Here is a 14086-nt window from a genome sequence, read left to right as displayed (position 1 = left end):
AAGACAGAGCAACTATAACTAAAGAGGGAAATGTTAACTTTTACTTTAATGCCTTTGTTACCCACATTGTAAATCCAGCCTAACACCCAGAGCAGTTGCTCCAGATTTATGCCAGTGTAACTGAAATCAGCACCCAGTTCCCAATTCTGTAAGCTATTCTTTAGATGAGCAGGTGAAGTAGTGGCCTCTTTCGCCACCTAGGGGATAGAACTATAAATGAAGCAATTGTACAGTATGTATCGACCCCAGCAGCAGCATACTTGATCCATAATGAGTGACTCCTGAAGGGCTGACTCCAGTCTCCTTTCCTCCTCCCCCACTTCCCTGCTTTCTCGCCATCTGGATTCATTTGAGAGCAAAGTTGTGGAGCAGCCAGACAGTCTCACAGTGGGGGCTTCTCTCCTGAACTCTTCTGAGAAAGCAACTCCTTGGTCTTGTGTTTTAAGCAGAAAACAGCAACTTCAAGGAGGAAAGCTGGGAGCTGCCAAAGGAGGTAGCGGTAAGAAGGTAAGAAGGATTTTGATCTGTTCTGTTAGCAGTATTTTTGATTGGTTTACGTCCCCAGCTCTGCTTGTGGCTATTTCACATGAAGATGGAAAAACTCACAGCAAGTGGGTGAGGGAATTCCGTGTCCTACTCTCCTGGCTGGTTATTGCTGTGAAGTGAATGAGGGGGAAATGATTGAGAGGTCCTTGAAATGTAGATTTTAGTAGGAAAAAAGCAATGCTCTGGGAAGGCCCTGCAGTGGCTCTGAAGGGGATGGGGAGGGAGAGATATTGCTACTGAGATGGGACAGTGACATTGGTTTGCTTGTAATGTGCCCTCCCTTGATTTGTTTCTGTTTGAGGAGGACACGCCAAGTGCCTTCGGAGGGGACAAGGTGGATTTGGATGCTAGGACTATCTCTGCCTCAGGAGCACTGAGACTGGCTCCCCTTGGCTCATCCGGAAGGAAGAGAGGACAAGCTCCCAGGCCAGCGGTCACCACTACTGAAACCAACAGAGAGGGAAAGGAATCAAAACTTGGGAAGAGACGAGAAAAGAAATAGGGGGAAGGGGAGTTCCAGAGGCAGGAGAGAAGAGCTGAAAACCATGGTCTCCTGCAAGGGGAGGCTGTGAAGGGGAGACACTGCACAGGAGACCCCCACCGAAACCCTTGTTGGTGCAAAGTGCTGCATGGGAAGGGGCTGGCCATGGAGAAGCTGTCCCTGGAAGGGACCGACCTTTGGACTGTCAACGGCTCACTGATCAACTGCAGCCTGAGCCTTGAGAACCAGACTTATGGGGTCAACAGCACCACTGATCCCCTGAAGAGGAATGAGGACATGGCCAAGGTGGAGGTGACGGTGCTCTGCCTCATCCTCTTCCTTGCTCTGACTGGCAACCTGTGCGTGCTGCTGGCCATCCACACCACCCGGCACAAGCACTCCCGCATGTACTATTTTATGAAGCACCTGAGCATCGCTGACCTGGTGGTGGCCATTTTCCAGGTTCTGCCCCAACTCATCTGGGACATCACCTTCAGGTTCTATGGGCCGGATTTCCTCTGCCGGCTGGTCAAATACTTGCAGGTGGTGGGGATGTTTGCTTCCACCTACATGCTTCTGCTGATGTCCCTGGACCGGTGCCTGGCCATCTGTCAGCCCCTGAGGTCATTGCACAGGAGGTCTGACCGTGTATCTGTCCTCCTCACCTGGCTGCTATGCCTGCTGGTCAGCATCCCCCAGATCCACATATTTTCCCTGCGGGATGTGGGCAATGGGGTGTATGATTGCTGGGCAGATTTCATCCAGCCCTGGGGAGCCAAAGCATATATCACCTGGATAACGCTGACGGTTTACATTATCCCTGTGCTGATGCTGAGCGTCTGCTATGGCTTGATCAGCTTCAAAATCTGGCAGAACGTGAAGTTAAAAACAGCCCACGAGACCAACATAAACCTGTCCTCCAGTGGGGCAGCCCTCTCCAGGGTCAGCAGCATCAAGCTAATTTCTAAAGCCAAGATCCGGACAGTCAAAATGACCTTCATCATAGTCTTAGCTTTCGTAGTGTGCTGGACTCCTTTTTTCTTTGTGCAGATGTGGTCTGTGTGGGACAAGAATGCTCCCAAAGAAGGTAAAGTTCTCCCTCATTTCATATATAGAAAATATATATTTGTATGTAATAGTTAGTGTTGGTGACTAATAATTAATACATCAGTAGGCTTCAAAACAACCATTCCAGAGGTGATGGGGGCGGTAGAGAGATTTCAGTCTGAATCAAGGCTCACTAGGGTGCTGAAAGGAGAAAAACTGATGACTTGCATCTGATCCAAGGCATGCAGTTTTGACATTTCATTGGAGTCACTCCTGGCTTTCTGGGGGATAAGGAACTAGAATCAGGTCCTTGGGGTCTTGAACTGAAACCTGGAAAACAGTTTCCCTCCCTGTTTGCCAAGGCAATTCTCAGTTGCACACAATGTGCACTTTCCTCTTTTGTCTGTCAGCAGGGCATAGCTATAGCTGCTTGAGCATGTCTGCTGAAATGGCACCCTGCAGGGTTAGGTGTGTCAGGGAGCCAGGCTGGGGACCTGGGGAGCCCTCGGGCTAGGCACATGGAACCTTTCTGGAGACATTTCATTTAGCCGAAGCTGAAGCATTTTGAGGAGATGCACTGGTTTGGATGATGTTTTAAGCAGGGAGACAGGGAGAGACTCTCTCACACTTTATGGCCTGGTGATTAGGGCACTAACAGAGAGACTCAGGTTCAAGTCTCAGCATCGCCTGATTTGTAAAAATCTGAAAAACTCTGCTCTGAATCGGGCAGTCAAGGGACTTGAAAATGGGTCTGCCGCACCTTAGGCCAGGGCCTTAATCATCATTCCACCCCTTTCCTAAACAGAAAAGCTCCGGTTTCAGTGCAAAGCTGGATGTTCCAACACAAATCTGTTTTTGCAAACAAATAGTTTGAGAGGTTTGGTTGTCATTCCAATGTGGAACAAACATACAAACCTCGGAATTTGCTGCAAAACAGAATATTTGTCCCCCGCTCACCTGTACTGGGCACTTTCTTCGTAGTGTAAATTCAAGGTCATTTACAGGCATCAAGCTTCATTAATAATAATGCCTAGAGATGGCTTTCCCATTAATTTCTGTGGTGCTTTGCAGGCATATACTTCTGAGTTCTGGGTTTTTAAAAATATCAGGTACTGGCCATGAATAACGTTAAATGTATCAACAGCACAGAGCATCGGCTCTCAGTGGCGGGGGGGGGGGGGGTGAGAAACCCTGAAACCAGCTGGTTTGATATCTCGTTCTCACATTCCCCAGCATCTTCTCTTCCTTTTCAATGCCCCTTTCTTCTCTCTCCTCTCCTCTTATTTTTACTCTGTTCTTTTCTTCTTCCTTCCTCCCTTTCTTCCCTCCCCTCCCTTTCTCTCTTCTCTCCATTCTCTACACTCACTGCGATGCTCTTTGATGCTGGCTGTAGGCAGCACATTTCCCTTAATGTTCCAATGATTTATTAGTTAGTTGGAAATAAAACATTTTTCAAAGGATGAAGTGCCATTTTTCATACAGGAATGCTGCAGTAGCTAAGGCTGATAACAGGCAATAAAGTCCATTATAACTCCCTGTTTTCTCAGTACTTTCAAAACCACTTTCCCCTTCGGGCTGACCCTTCCTATACTCACTCTGTGCTCTAAAATGGAGTTGGAAAGTTTGAGGAAAATCGTGTCAGTTCTTTTTTGAGGTAGGGGAGAGTGAAAGAAATATATCTTGGGAACTGCAGTTTTTCAACAAATCAACAGAAACTCGGCCTGGCCAGAGTCCTCGCTGAGGGCTAGCACCTTTGCTTGGTTTGGGGGGTGTAAAATAAACATGATGGAAAAATAACTGCTAAGTGGACACTCTAATGCTACTGGAGAAGAGCCTGCTCCTTGGTAGCTGACTTCATAGCTGTCCATAGGGCAACGCAGCTCCTGCCTTCACACAAGATGCTCCTCTCCCTCCTTTGGGCAAGCTCATTTCAACGATAAATTACTTTGTGTAAAAACTGAACCCCTCCCCCCCCCCATGGGAGATTTTTATATGTCCCCAGTAAATCTGAAACAGAGGCTATGCCTCAATGTATGTATCTGCAGCTCTTCTGTCTTCTCTCTACTCTCCTTATTGCTGGTGGAGGGATTATCCCATGGGAACTTTGTCCTGCCCAGCTGCTCACCGCATTTCATCTTGGTTTTTCACACTAGTAATTACATCTGCTTTGTAGCTGTCTAATGGGATAAGAAGGGTCCTTGTTTCCTTTCATTTTATTTTAAACATCTGCTAAGAAGGGTTTGCTAATGATACCCTCGCAAACAAAACTCTCTGTCACGTTGGTGAGCTCCCTTTCAGAACAGGATAGAATTGTAGATTGTGACTCAAATTCAGAACGGACGATTGCTTACACGTTGCTTTCCAAGCCTGCCTGTTTGTGCCACTCATTCTCATGCACTCTGTCAAATGATCAGTACTGTGGTGCTTTACCTGAGAAGAAGCATGCTTTAATCAGGATGAGTTATTAACATGCTCTGCCTTCATTCACACATCGGGCCTGGGAGCCAGGTTTTATGTCTACAGCAAAGGATGTTATTTTAGCAAAAGCATCCAATATATAATAGGATCTAATGGCACAGGGGGAAAACCTCTTGTGAGTTAGATGAGGAACAGTGAATGGTAATAACACTTAGCAGGGTCAAAATTGTGAATTGAACCTGTGACTTCCTTCTCCAAAGCATACATTTCTACCACTTGAGCTAAAGGAATAACTCCCTTAGCTAGCAGCAGTAGTAGGCTCTTAGCCTTAATGAGGGGCAGTAACTCAAGGGGGACACAGCACCCAGCACACATAACTGATTCATTACCTAGCTGTCTGGGATACTTTGAACCCAGTGGATATAACGTTTCCACCACAAAGCAAGCACCTTGCCTCCCTTTTCACTCTGCGTTCTCCCTTAAACAAAATAAGACCCCCTCCCCCCTTCTGAACTCTCTGCCGAGTCCCAGCAGTTGAAACAGCACTGCTGGGTGAGTAGAGTAATTCATGCTTCCAACCTACTTGGCTGCGGTGCTGGTGCTGTCTCTCTATAGAGAACCTTTGGGGTATTTCTTAGTCACTAGTCTCAGCTCCTGATTCATGCCCCTTTCCCTTGCTACTGCTGCGTCTAAATCGGATAGAGCAGTTTGGAAAGTCAGCAAAGAGGAATGGGGGAGGGGGGCACAGCAGGAGCTGAAGGTAGAGGTAAGGCTTTCACCAGGTAATGGTGGTGGGGTGGGACAGACTCAGCAAACCCAACACATGCTCACCTCCAACGGATTCTAAAAATCTACCTGCTCTCTCGCATAGTACCCCCTAGTGGTTTCCCCCAGGTCCTTGGAAATTACCCAGATTCTAGCTCAGGGATTGGAAACCTTTGGCATGCAGCCCGTCAGGGAAATCCGCTGGCCGGCTGGGATGGTTTGTTTACCTTCAGCGACTGCTGGTTCGGCTGATCGCAGCTCCCACTGGCCGTGGTTTGCCGTTCCAGGCCAATGGGGGCTGCGGGAAACGGTGGCCAACACATCCCTCAGCCTGCACCACTTCCCGCAGCCCCCACTGGCCTGGAATGATGAACCACGACCAGTGGGATCTACGATTGGCTGAACCTGTGGATGCTGCAGGTAAACAAACCATCCCGGCCGGCCAGCGGATTTCCCTGACTTGCCACGTGCCAAAGGCTGCCAATGCCTGTTCTAGCTGGTATCTATTTGAGAATGAATTAGGCTCCAAAGGGTTAGGTGTCTGTTTTGCCATATGTTTTGTCTCTGCAGTTCTGTGCACCGTTTTCTGGATTTTTGCCTCTTTGTGCAGAGGAGTGTAGCTCATTGGAAGGAAGGATTCAAGAGACGTGTGCAGAAAGGTGTAACAATCAATCAAAATGTAATGGAGCTGTGTGCCATTGCACAATGTCCCCGGGTTTCTGGGGCATAAGAGTAAAAGAAAGGGAATATGTCACAAATAGCTGGCAAGGTTTTCATGATGTACGCAATTGCAGAAGTCAACAAACAGCAAGCAAAGCCCACTGCTTGAACACACAATTGGGCCAGATGTTTGGGGGAAGGAAACATGTTTAAAAAGGCAGCATGATGCGCTGTTTCTTAATGAATAAAATGTTTATCAGCCGCCATGTGGCAAGCCATCATCATGGGATCTGGAAAGGGCCACAAACAAACAAATGTCAAATGTTTTCCAAATTAATCCTAAATTGTCCACGTGCAAATTGACGCCAGGGCTCCAAAACTTGCAGTCTGTTTGAAAAGTCTGTCTGAGAAATTATCAAACATATAATGAGTTATTGGTCTTGGAAGAGGAAAAATCCTCAACTGCTTCTCTGAGTGTGTTTTGCACTGTATGTAAACAGTGAGGGGGTATGCAATGTTACTCTAAATTGATGTAAGCCGGTCACTGTCACCTTCTAGTGTTTCCCCTTGATGCCTCTCTATGGAAAGGGAAGCATACTTTTAATTTTGTCGTGGAAGCAAAACATTTCTTTGTCATTTTGCATGATGCTGAAACCTATTGAGATGAGCAGGCTGCCACGTATGGAGTTATATTGCCACCTGTAGGATGTGACCGGACTACTTTGTTTAGAAACTTGTCCAGTATGAATGGTAGAGTGGATATTAATTGCACGTTCTTGATAAATAAGATCCAGCTATAATGCACAAGGTCAAAATCTCTGCCTTTGTTCTCCAGAGGGAAGTTGGAGAACCTTTTCCTCTGAAGTCAGATTTTCCTTTCATCATGGTGCAGTTCTCCTATGTAAACCTAGATTAAATACTTTATGAATTATTATTATTATTAATTATTTGTGTTGTGTTAGCACCTTGGAGCCCCAGTCATGGATCAGGACCCCATTGTGCTAGGCACTATATAAACACAGAAAAAAGAGAGAGTCACTGCCCCAAGGAGTTTACAATCTAAGGCAAGAGTTTAGAATTTTCTTTTACTTTTCAGGGGTCTCTGTTGCTAACTCAACTGACTTCCCTTTACACTGAATTAAACAAACAATGCTCTTCCCTCCAGTACCTTGCTGATAATTTGGTAGAGTAAATAGGAATGAATATCAAAGCAATCTGTTTGGCTCCTCTGCAACTGCTGTGTGTGCTATGCTTTGCTGTGTCTTATTGCATTGGTCATGAGGCTTAAAAGGGTCCTGAGCCTGCATCACTTGAACAGACCCAACTCCCTATGGTGTGGAAGTTTGGAGTGTGTAAGGAATGAAAGACTGGGCCCTAAAGAAAGAAATTAAAAGGTCCTTTGCTAGTTTAATACATTACTAATTTGGGGTCTGATCCTGCAAACATTTAGGAACATGAGAAACTATCCACACATGAGGAGTCCTATTGACTTCATTTCAAAAAAGAACAAGTGAAATAAGGATGTTCTCGAAATACACCCCCACCTCCACACACACATACATATGTTGCCCGACCCATATTATTTGCTAACTTCACAGACTGGGACTCCCCTCCTTACTATATTTTTCTGTGATTTACATCACTTAGTGTTATGACACCCCGCTCTACTCAGATCACAGCTTTGAGTCCTTTTTCATGGTTGCATCTTCCTCCTGGGAGTCCCACTGGCTAGAAATATTTGCCAGGGAATTTCCAAAAGCAGTTATATGTGTTTTTAAAATATTCATCCGTTTGAATCTCTTGTTGTGGTTACACCATATAGTGTAATTTTTAAAAATGTTTCATAGGCTTGTGTGGTGTGTCCTATGTCTTAATCTATATTTAAATGGGGCTGTAGTAAAAAGCAAGCAAACACTTCAACATCTGAGTAACTTTATGCTCCAGAAAATGTTCACCATTTCGGGGGGGTTAGATCTTGGGGGATTAGCCTGGTCCTTTTCAGAAAGAGAGAATTGGCCCAGATGGGAAAACATTAATTTCCCCAACGTTCAGGAAGGAGATCTGTGTATGGGAGATTTGGTCTAGGTCCAACACAGTTCTTCTTGCTCCATGCCCTTCAGAAAATGCCTGTTTCATGCCACTTGCCTCCTTATATGATGGACCGGGGTTTTGTGTTGTACCTGAAAGACAGGACCCATAGCAGCAGCTTAGTGCCCCTTCCCATGTTGCTGATTGCTCAACATCATTCTCAGTTGCGGGAACACTGAGTCAGCTGTGAGTGAGAGAGAACAAGGGAACTACAGACCCACCAACATTTCTTGCCATACGTGCAGATCTGTCATCTAAGTACTGGCTGGGCCCAGCCCCACTTAGCTTGGAAGAGCTACTAAGTTAATAGAAATAAGAGATGGAATAGATTCATAGAGATTTCACCCATTCCCTGACTAGACTGTACCCTACAGTTAATAATAATAATGAATACCTATTTCTTATCTAGCACTTTTTATCATTAGAGCTCAAAGTGGTTTACAAAGGAGGCAAATATCATAATCCTCATTTTATAGATGGGGAAACTGAGGCACAGAGCAGTGAAGTGACTTGCCCAAGATCACTTAGGAGTCCAATAGCAGAGCTGGGCATATGACCAAGGTCTCCTTAGTCCCAATGCTGTGCTATATTGATGGGGTGACAAAACCTCCCAATTCTCCTTTGTCTATTTCAGTTTGAAGTGTGAGCACAGTCCCGGCTCATACAGCTGCAGTCAGTTCATTGTGGAGAACTTTTTCCTACATTGCTCAGTACAAACAATTCATAATGCTTTGGAATTTTTCAGCCATTTTCATGACATGAATATTTTCTGTTCTGGCAGCAGATGTTCCCTTTTGTTGATGCTGGAAATGGTCTGGGTAAACGCATGTTGGCGTTATACCACGGCAGATCAGAACAGACAGCATCTGAATCAGTTTAGGGTGTCATTCAAATCACACATCATCACTTTCTTTCCCTACAGAAAAACCTTACAGCTAATATGCAGTATATCTGACATATTAATCTTTATATCAAAGAAAACAGTTGTAAATGTGTAAAGATCGGTAAATGGATATGAAGCTGCAACTCAGCAAATTGCATCATATTTGTCAGGATATTGGGACATTCCCCTCAGCAGCATCACTCACTCATTTTAAACTAATCAACATCGTATTTTCACTCCTAATCTGGAGTGAAATAAGAATGAATTACAAGTATGTCTCCAGTACAGTGGGCCCATTAATATTGGGATACTAAAGCCCTTACATATTGGGCTACCTTTAACACTTCATACCAGTAAATAATTAATGATAATCAATAATAATTTACCTGTAGATACTGCCTTTCACATCAAAGAGCCCAAAGCACTTCCCTACCTGTTGCTTAATTGCTTTGCTGAATCGGGGCCTACTAGAATGCACCCACTTCTGGAGTGGAGGGTATTCTACATAACAGTGAGGGAAGCGGAAATTTTGGCCAAGGACCAAGATGCAAATCTGAACTCTTAGAAAAAACGTTGTGAGATTTTAACATTCATGCAAAAGGGAGGGGACATCAACTTTTAAGTAAGCTTTAAGCCACACAGTAAGCTCCATGAAACTCAGCTCAACTTAACTACTTCAGAAGGTTGCAGAGGCCCCTGAGCCATGGCTGTAGTCTAACCAGTGGTTCCAGGAAGCTGATGGAGCTTATCCCTTGTGCTTGGAGCCCATAAGCAATTCCCTCTGGCTGTCTTTTAACACATCCTTTAACTTGTGACCACTTGGACTAGACATCACAAGGGCAAGACTTATATATGTCTTGGTTAAAGGTGAACTGTGAACTTTTTTCTTTTAAGTTGAAAAGAAAAATTTGATTTTTATGGAGGCAAAAAGAAATAGAGGAAGGATCTCAGTTATAAACAGATATCCAGTGAAGTTACGCGGCCGCTCATGTTGATAGTTGTGAAATGTGTGGGGTTTTTCTAATCCATGTTCATTGACAAAGCTTCCTCAGATCCTAGCCAAGGTAATGGAACTCTACCTCTGATCAATTTGTGCCTTTCTCTGTGAGAGCTCATTCCCCTTTGATTTTGCATGTGTGGCTATAAATGGCACTGCCTTTTGGCCAAAGGATTTTCCAGAGGCAGTGCTACTGATTTCCATGTGCTCGAAGCAGCCTTGTTGTTTTGTGACCAAGGCCCTCCTCTACTTTCCTAAAGCATATTTGTAGCTCAGGTCCCCTGATATTCATTTGCCAGAGGACCTTTATATCACTTATAAATGAATGAATATTCCAGGGATCGGCAACCTTTGGCACGCAGCCCCTCAGGGAAAACCGCTGGCAAGCCGGGATGGTTTGTTTACCTGCAGCGTCCACAGGTTCGGCCAATCGCAGCTCCCATTGGCCACGGTTTGTCGTTTCAAGCCAATGGGGGCTGCGGGAAGCAGTGACCAGCACGTCCCTGGGCCCGCACCTCTTCCCGCAGCCCCCATTGGCCTGGAGCGGCGAACCGCGGCCAGTGGGAGCTGCAATCGGCCGAACCTGCAGACGCTGCAGGTAAACAAACCATCCCGGCTCGCCAGCGGCTTTCCCTGAGGGGCTGCGTGCCAAAGGTTGCCGATCCCTGGAATGTACTAAGATATTCACAGGGTGTCGAGCACTGTCAATACCTACTATGTAGACCTGATCAACATTTTTTTTACAATAAATTTTTTTTGTTAAACAATGGAGTTGCTATGATGCTGAAATTTCTTGCCAAAATGTCATGGCCGACAAACCTTTTCATTTTTGGATTAAAATTTGAAACACAATTTTCCCGCCAAATTTTCTTTGGTTCAGAATGGTGGGAAATTTTCCCATTTTTTCCTCCCCCCCAACCCCAAGTAACCAACGGGGAAAAAAACCATTTTCCCTCCACTCCTCCCTTTGTGTTACTTTGTTCCCCAAAGAAGGGGGGGGGGAGATAAAAAAGTGAGAAAAGGGGGTAAAGGAACCAAAAATTCAATATGAAATTTTTTATTTAAAATATTTTCCATGGAGAAATGGAAAAAAGTTGTGAAAACTTTGGAATGACATCAAACTGCCTCGGTTTTCAACAGCTTTTTGAGAACACGTCTCCCCAAAACTTTTGACCAGCTCTACTGTTGGGAGTGGAAGGTGCTCAGTTCCTCACAGTATCAGGCCCCCCCTCAAGCTGCATTTTTACCTAACCAAAAGAGCCATGCACCGTGCCGAGGGAATATGTTAAAGCTGGGGTGCAACTCCATGGCAGGGAGGTGTGTGGCTAGATGCCCGTTAGCTGTTGCTTGATGATTTTGGCATGCAGTTGCTATGGGTGCTGAGGAAGGTCTGATCAAACGTTGAACTGATTGGACTTAGGTTCAACCCAGGTCATAACTGAAGACAATGGTAGTGAAATGTTATTAAGCAGAGTAGAAAACACCTGTCAGAGAGTGACTCTTTAGCTAGTTTTTTTTTAAATTTCCATTTCTGTTTGGTGTTTCCTTTACAAAAAGAGGAGCCTGCCCCCAACCTTGTTGCCAATCTAGCACAAAAGCCAAGGGGTGAATGAGCAAGGAGACTGAATTACTATGCAGTCCCATATTCAGGCCCTGTGCTGGGCAGTAGATTTCATCCTACTTGGGCTTTGTTGGCCTTATCTAAGGACTTCCACTAACTTCACTGGGCTTTGGATGGGGCCCCATAAGAGTTAAATGACTTTCAGCCACAGTAGGTTCTCGTCTTTCTCAAAATAAATCCCACAGGGATGTAGCCTCCTTGCAGATCCAGATCAATCTATAGCTATGTCCTGAAGACTGTCTCGCTGGATGTTCAGTAACCAGGAACACCAGAAGCTCTCTATAAGTGGAGGGGGCCACTGGTGCCTGAACCATGGCCCCACCCCGCAAAATCCGATTCTCATCCTGCCTCTTCCCCAAGGCCCCACTCCGCACTCACTCTATGTCCCCTCCCCCGCCACGTCGCTCACCCTTAAAGCAGCTAAAAAGTGGTGGGGTCATAGCCCGCTGACCCGCCCTGTTCTGGCACCCCTGTCCATGGCTGGTGATTTTCTTGATCCCTGACCATGTAGCAGCATTCCTTGGTAAACATGCTTTGTAAGTCATGCTGAGGAAGACCGAAGAGTGGTGTATTGACATTTTTACTCTCATCATCATTGTTAGCTGCTCCATATTAAGTGGCAGGGCAAGATCAGCAATGAGGCTAGTCGTAGCCGAACACACTGACTGCCTCCATTGGCACTGATTTGGTTTCAGCGTCTTTCTTGGTATGGGCATATTATTAGGATGGAAGACCAACGAATTATGAAAGCCATTGTAGGTAATTTATAGCAACATGCCTGTGCGTGAACCCCATTTAAAAAATAATTGTCTAAGGGTCCCCCTGAAAAAAACCTGCACTCTTGAACTGGCAGACTTCACTCATCTTGTGTTTTCAGTGTACAAACCTCAATTGTGGCTGGAAAGCCATGTATTCTGCGTGCTTGCAATACTGACAATTAATCAGATGCATATGAGTCCAGTACAATGACACCTGCATCCGCTTTGCCCCCGACTCCCTGATTTAACTGTTCATTGAAGAATCGTGGTTATGCAATTAGACCTCATTACATAAATTTGAAATAACCATAATTTCCAATGGCAAAGCTTTGAGTATGAAAATGTTCAATTAAATGTCAAAGAAAAATGACAGCTTTTTCACATTCTAAAAGAGAGTCTCTCTAATTAGGTTGCTTGAATGTGAGCAAATGCTATCTGAACGGATGGCCTTGATGATCTAGAAATGCAATCTAGGCCTTTTCAGGCTACAGCCTGAGCACACAAAATGGCTGGTAATTTCTAAATTGGCTAGTAGGGGAAAAGATAGGTAGAAGGATGCAAAAAGCAAGGAAGCAGCTATCTCTTTGCTATGACAGCTTCTTTAGAGCTTATTCACTTCCTAATCAGACAATGGCAAGTGGGTATCAAGCAGCTGAGTAGTGGTGTATCTCTGCTTTTCAGCATAACACAAAATAAAGAGCAAGAAATTCACTGAGATTGGAAAAAATTGGCTTCTATCCCGGGGAAGACTTAAAAACAATGTGTCTTAAACATAAGTTGATTTATTTTCCCTGTTTTTTCACAATTTCTTTTTACCACTTGCAGCATTCGAGCTATTTTTGCTTAAAGGGACATAGTTTGTTTTGCACTGGACTATGGAAGGGTTTGGGGGGAAATCCCATTGGTTTCTCATGGTAGCATTAAATCAGTGAGAGTTGGGCCCACAAATTTGTGTGTTGATCAACTGGGGACATGGGAGTCAGGCCAGGATGTTGGGGAGGATGTAGGTGGATTCTGGGATCAGGATCTCCAAAAGCCACAATTTCTTCTCACTGGACGTGCCCAGGTTTTCTTGCCTATGCCTAAAGATCACCAAATGGCATTTTCACGTTGTTTTCCTGCTATGCTTTCTACCTTGCAGCATCCCCATTTATCATCGCCATGCTCCTAGCAAGTTTAAACAGCTGTTGCAACCCGTGGATCTACATGCTTTTCACAGGCCATCTCTTCCACGACCTTATACACCGGTTCCTCTGCTGCTCCACACATTATTTAAAATCCAGGCAAGGATGTGACCTGAGCATCAGCAAAAAAAGCAACTCCTCCACATTTGTCCTGAGTTGCAAGAGCTCAAGTCAGAAGAGCTTCACTCAGCCGTTCACAGCCTGAGAACTGTCCCAGCACTCCATGGACTACATCACTACTTCACTCTGACCGTCTTCAATATGTATTTGTAAAGAAGCTGTGATTAAGAATATGGTGGGGAGGCGACCGAGGTTTATATATGTATACATATATGTGTGTGTGTGTGTGTGTGTTGAATTCTTTATTTAACTGAGGCAGGAATAAGAAAAGAACTGCTGTAGGCAAAAGCACAGTTCGGAATGGATAGCTTAATGGAGTTCAAGTCAATGGACCAGATCTTGAATCCTTCACGTGTTCAAGTCAATGGAGGTTTTGCATAACGACTGAATAATAACTGAGGGGTTTGTCCTGAAAGCTGAGTAGACTTACTGAAGCTGACGAGCCAAATTCAACCCTGGTATAAGTGGGTACAGCTCCATTGACTTTTGAGGAGTTTCACCACAGGGATAGCACAGAC

The 14086-nt window shown here is 45.0% G+C and overlaps 1 protein-coding gene across 1 annotated transcript; it reads left to right on the top strand.

Annotated features, from left to right (window-relative positions):
* The first annotated feature begins 1192 nt into the window (after window positions 1-1192).
* Window positions 1193-13653, top strand: OXTR (oxytocin receptor). The gene is made up of 2 exons (XM_077822530.1): window positions 1193-2114; window positions 13406-13653. Exons 1-2 carry the CDS (start codon window positions 1193-1195, stop codon window positions 13651-13653), a joined length of 1170 nt encoding a protein of 389 aa, XP_077678656.1.
* Window positions 13654-14086: the final 433 nt, after the last annotated feature.

The sequence above is a fragment of the Eretmochelys imbricata genome, chromosome 7, assembly GCF_965152235.1.
Source record: "Eretmochelys imbricata isolate rEreImb1 chromosome 7, rEreImb1.hap1, whole genome shotgun sequence".
In the NCBI taxonomy this organism is placed as follows: domain Eukaryota; kingdom Metazoa; phylum Chordata; order Testudines; family Cheloniidae; genus Eretmochelys; species Eretmochelys imbricata.
Note: the sequence above shows the minus strand (reverse complement) of the source record. Positions and strands in the feature narration are given on the sequence as shown.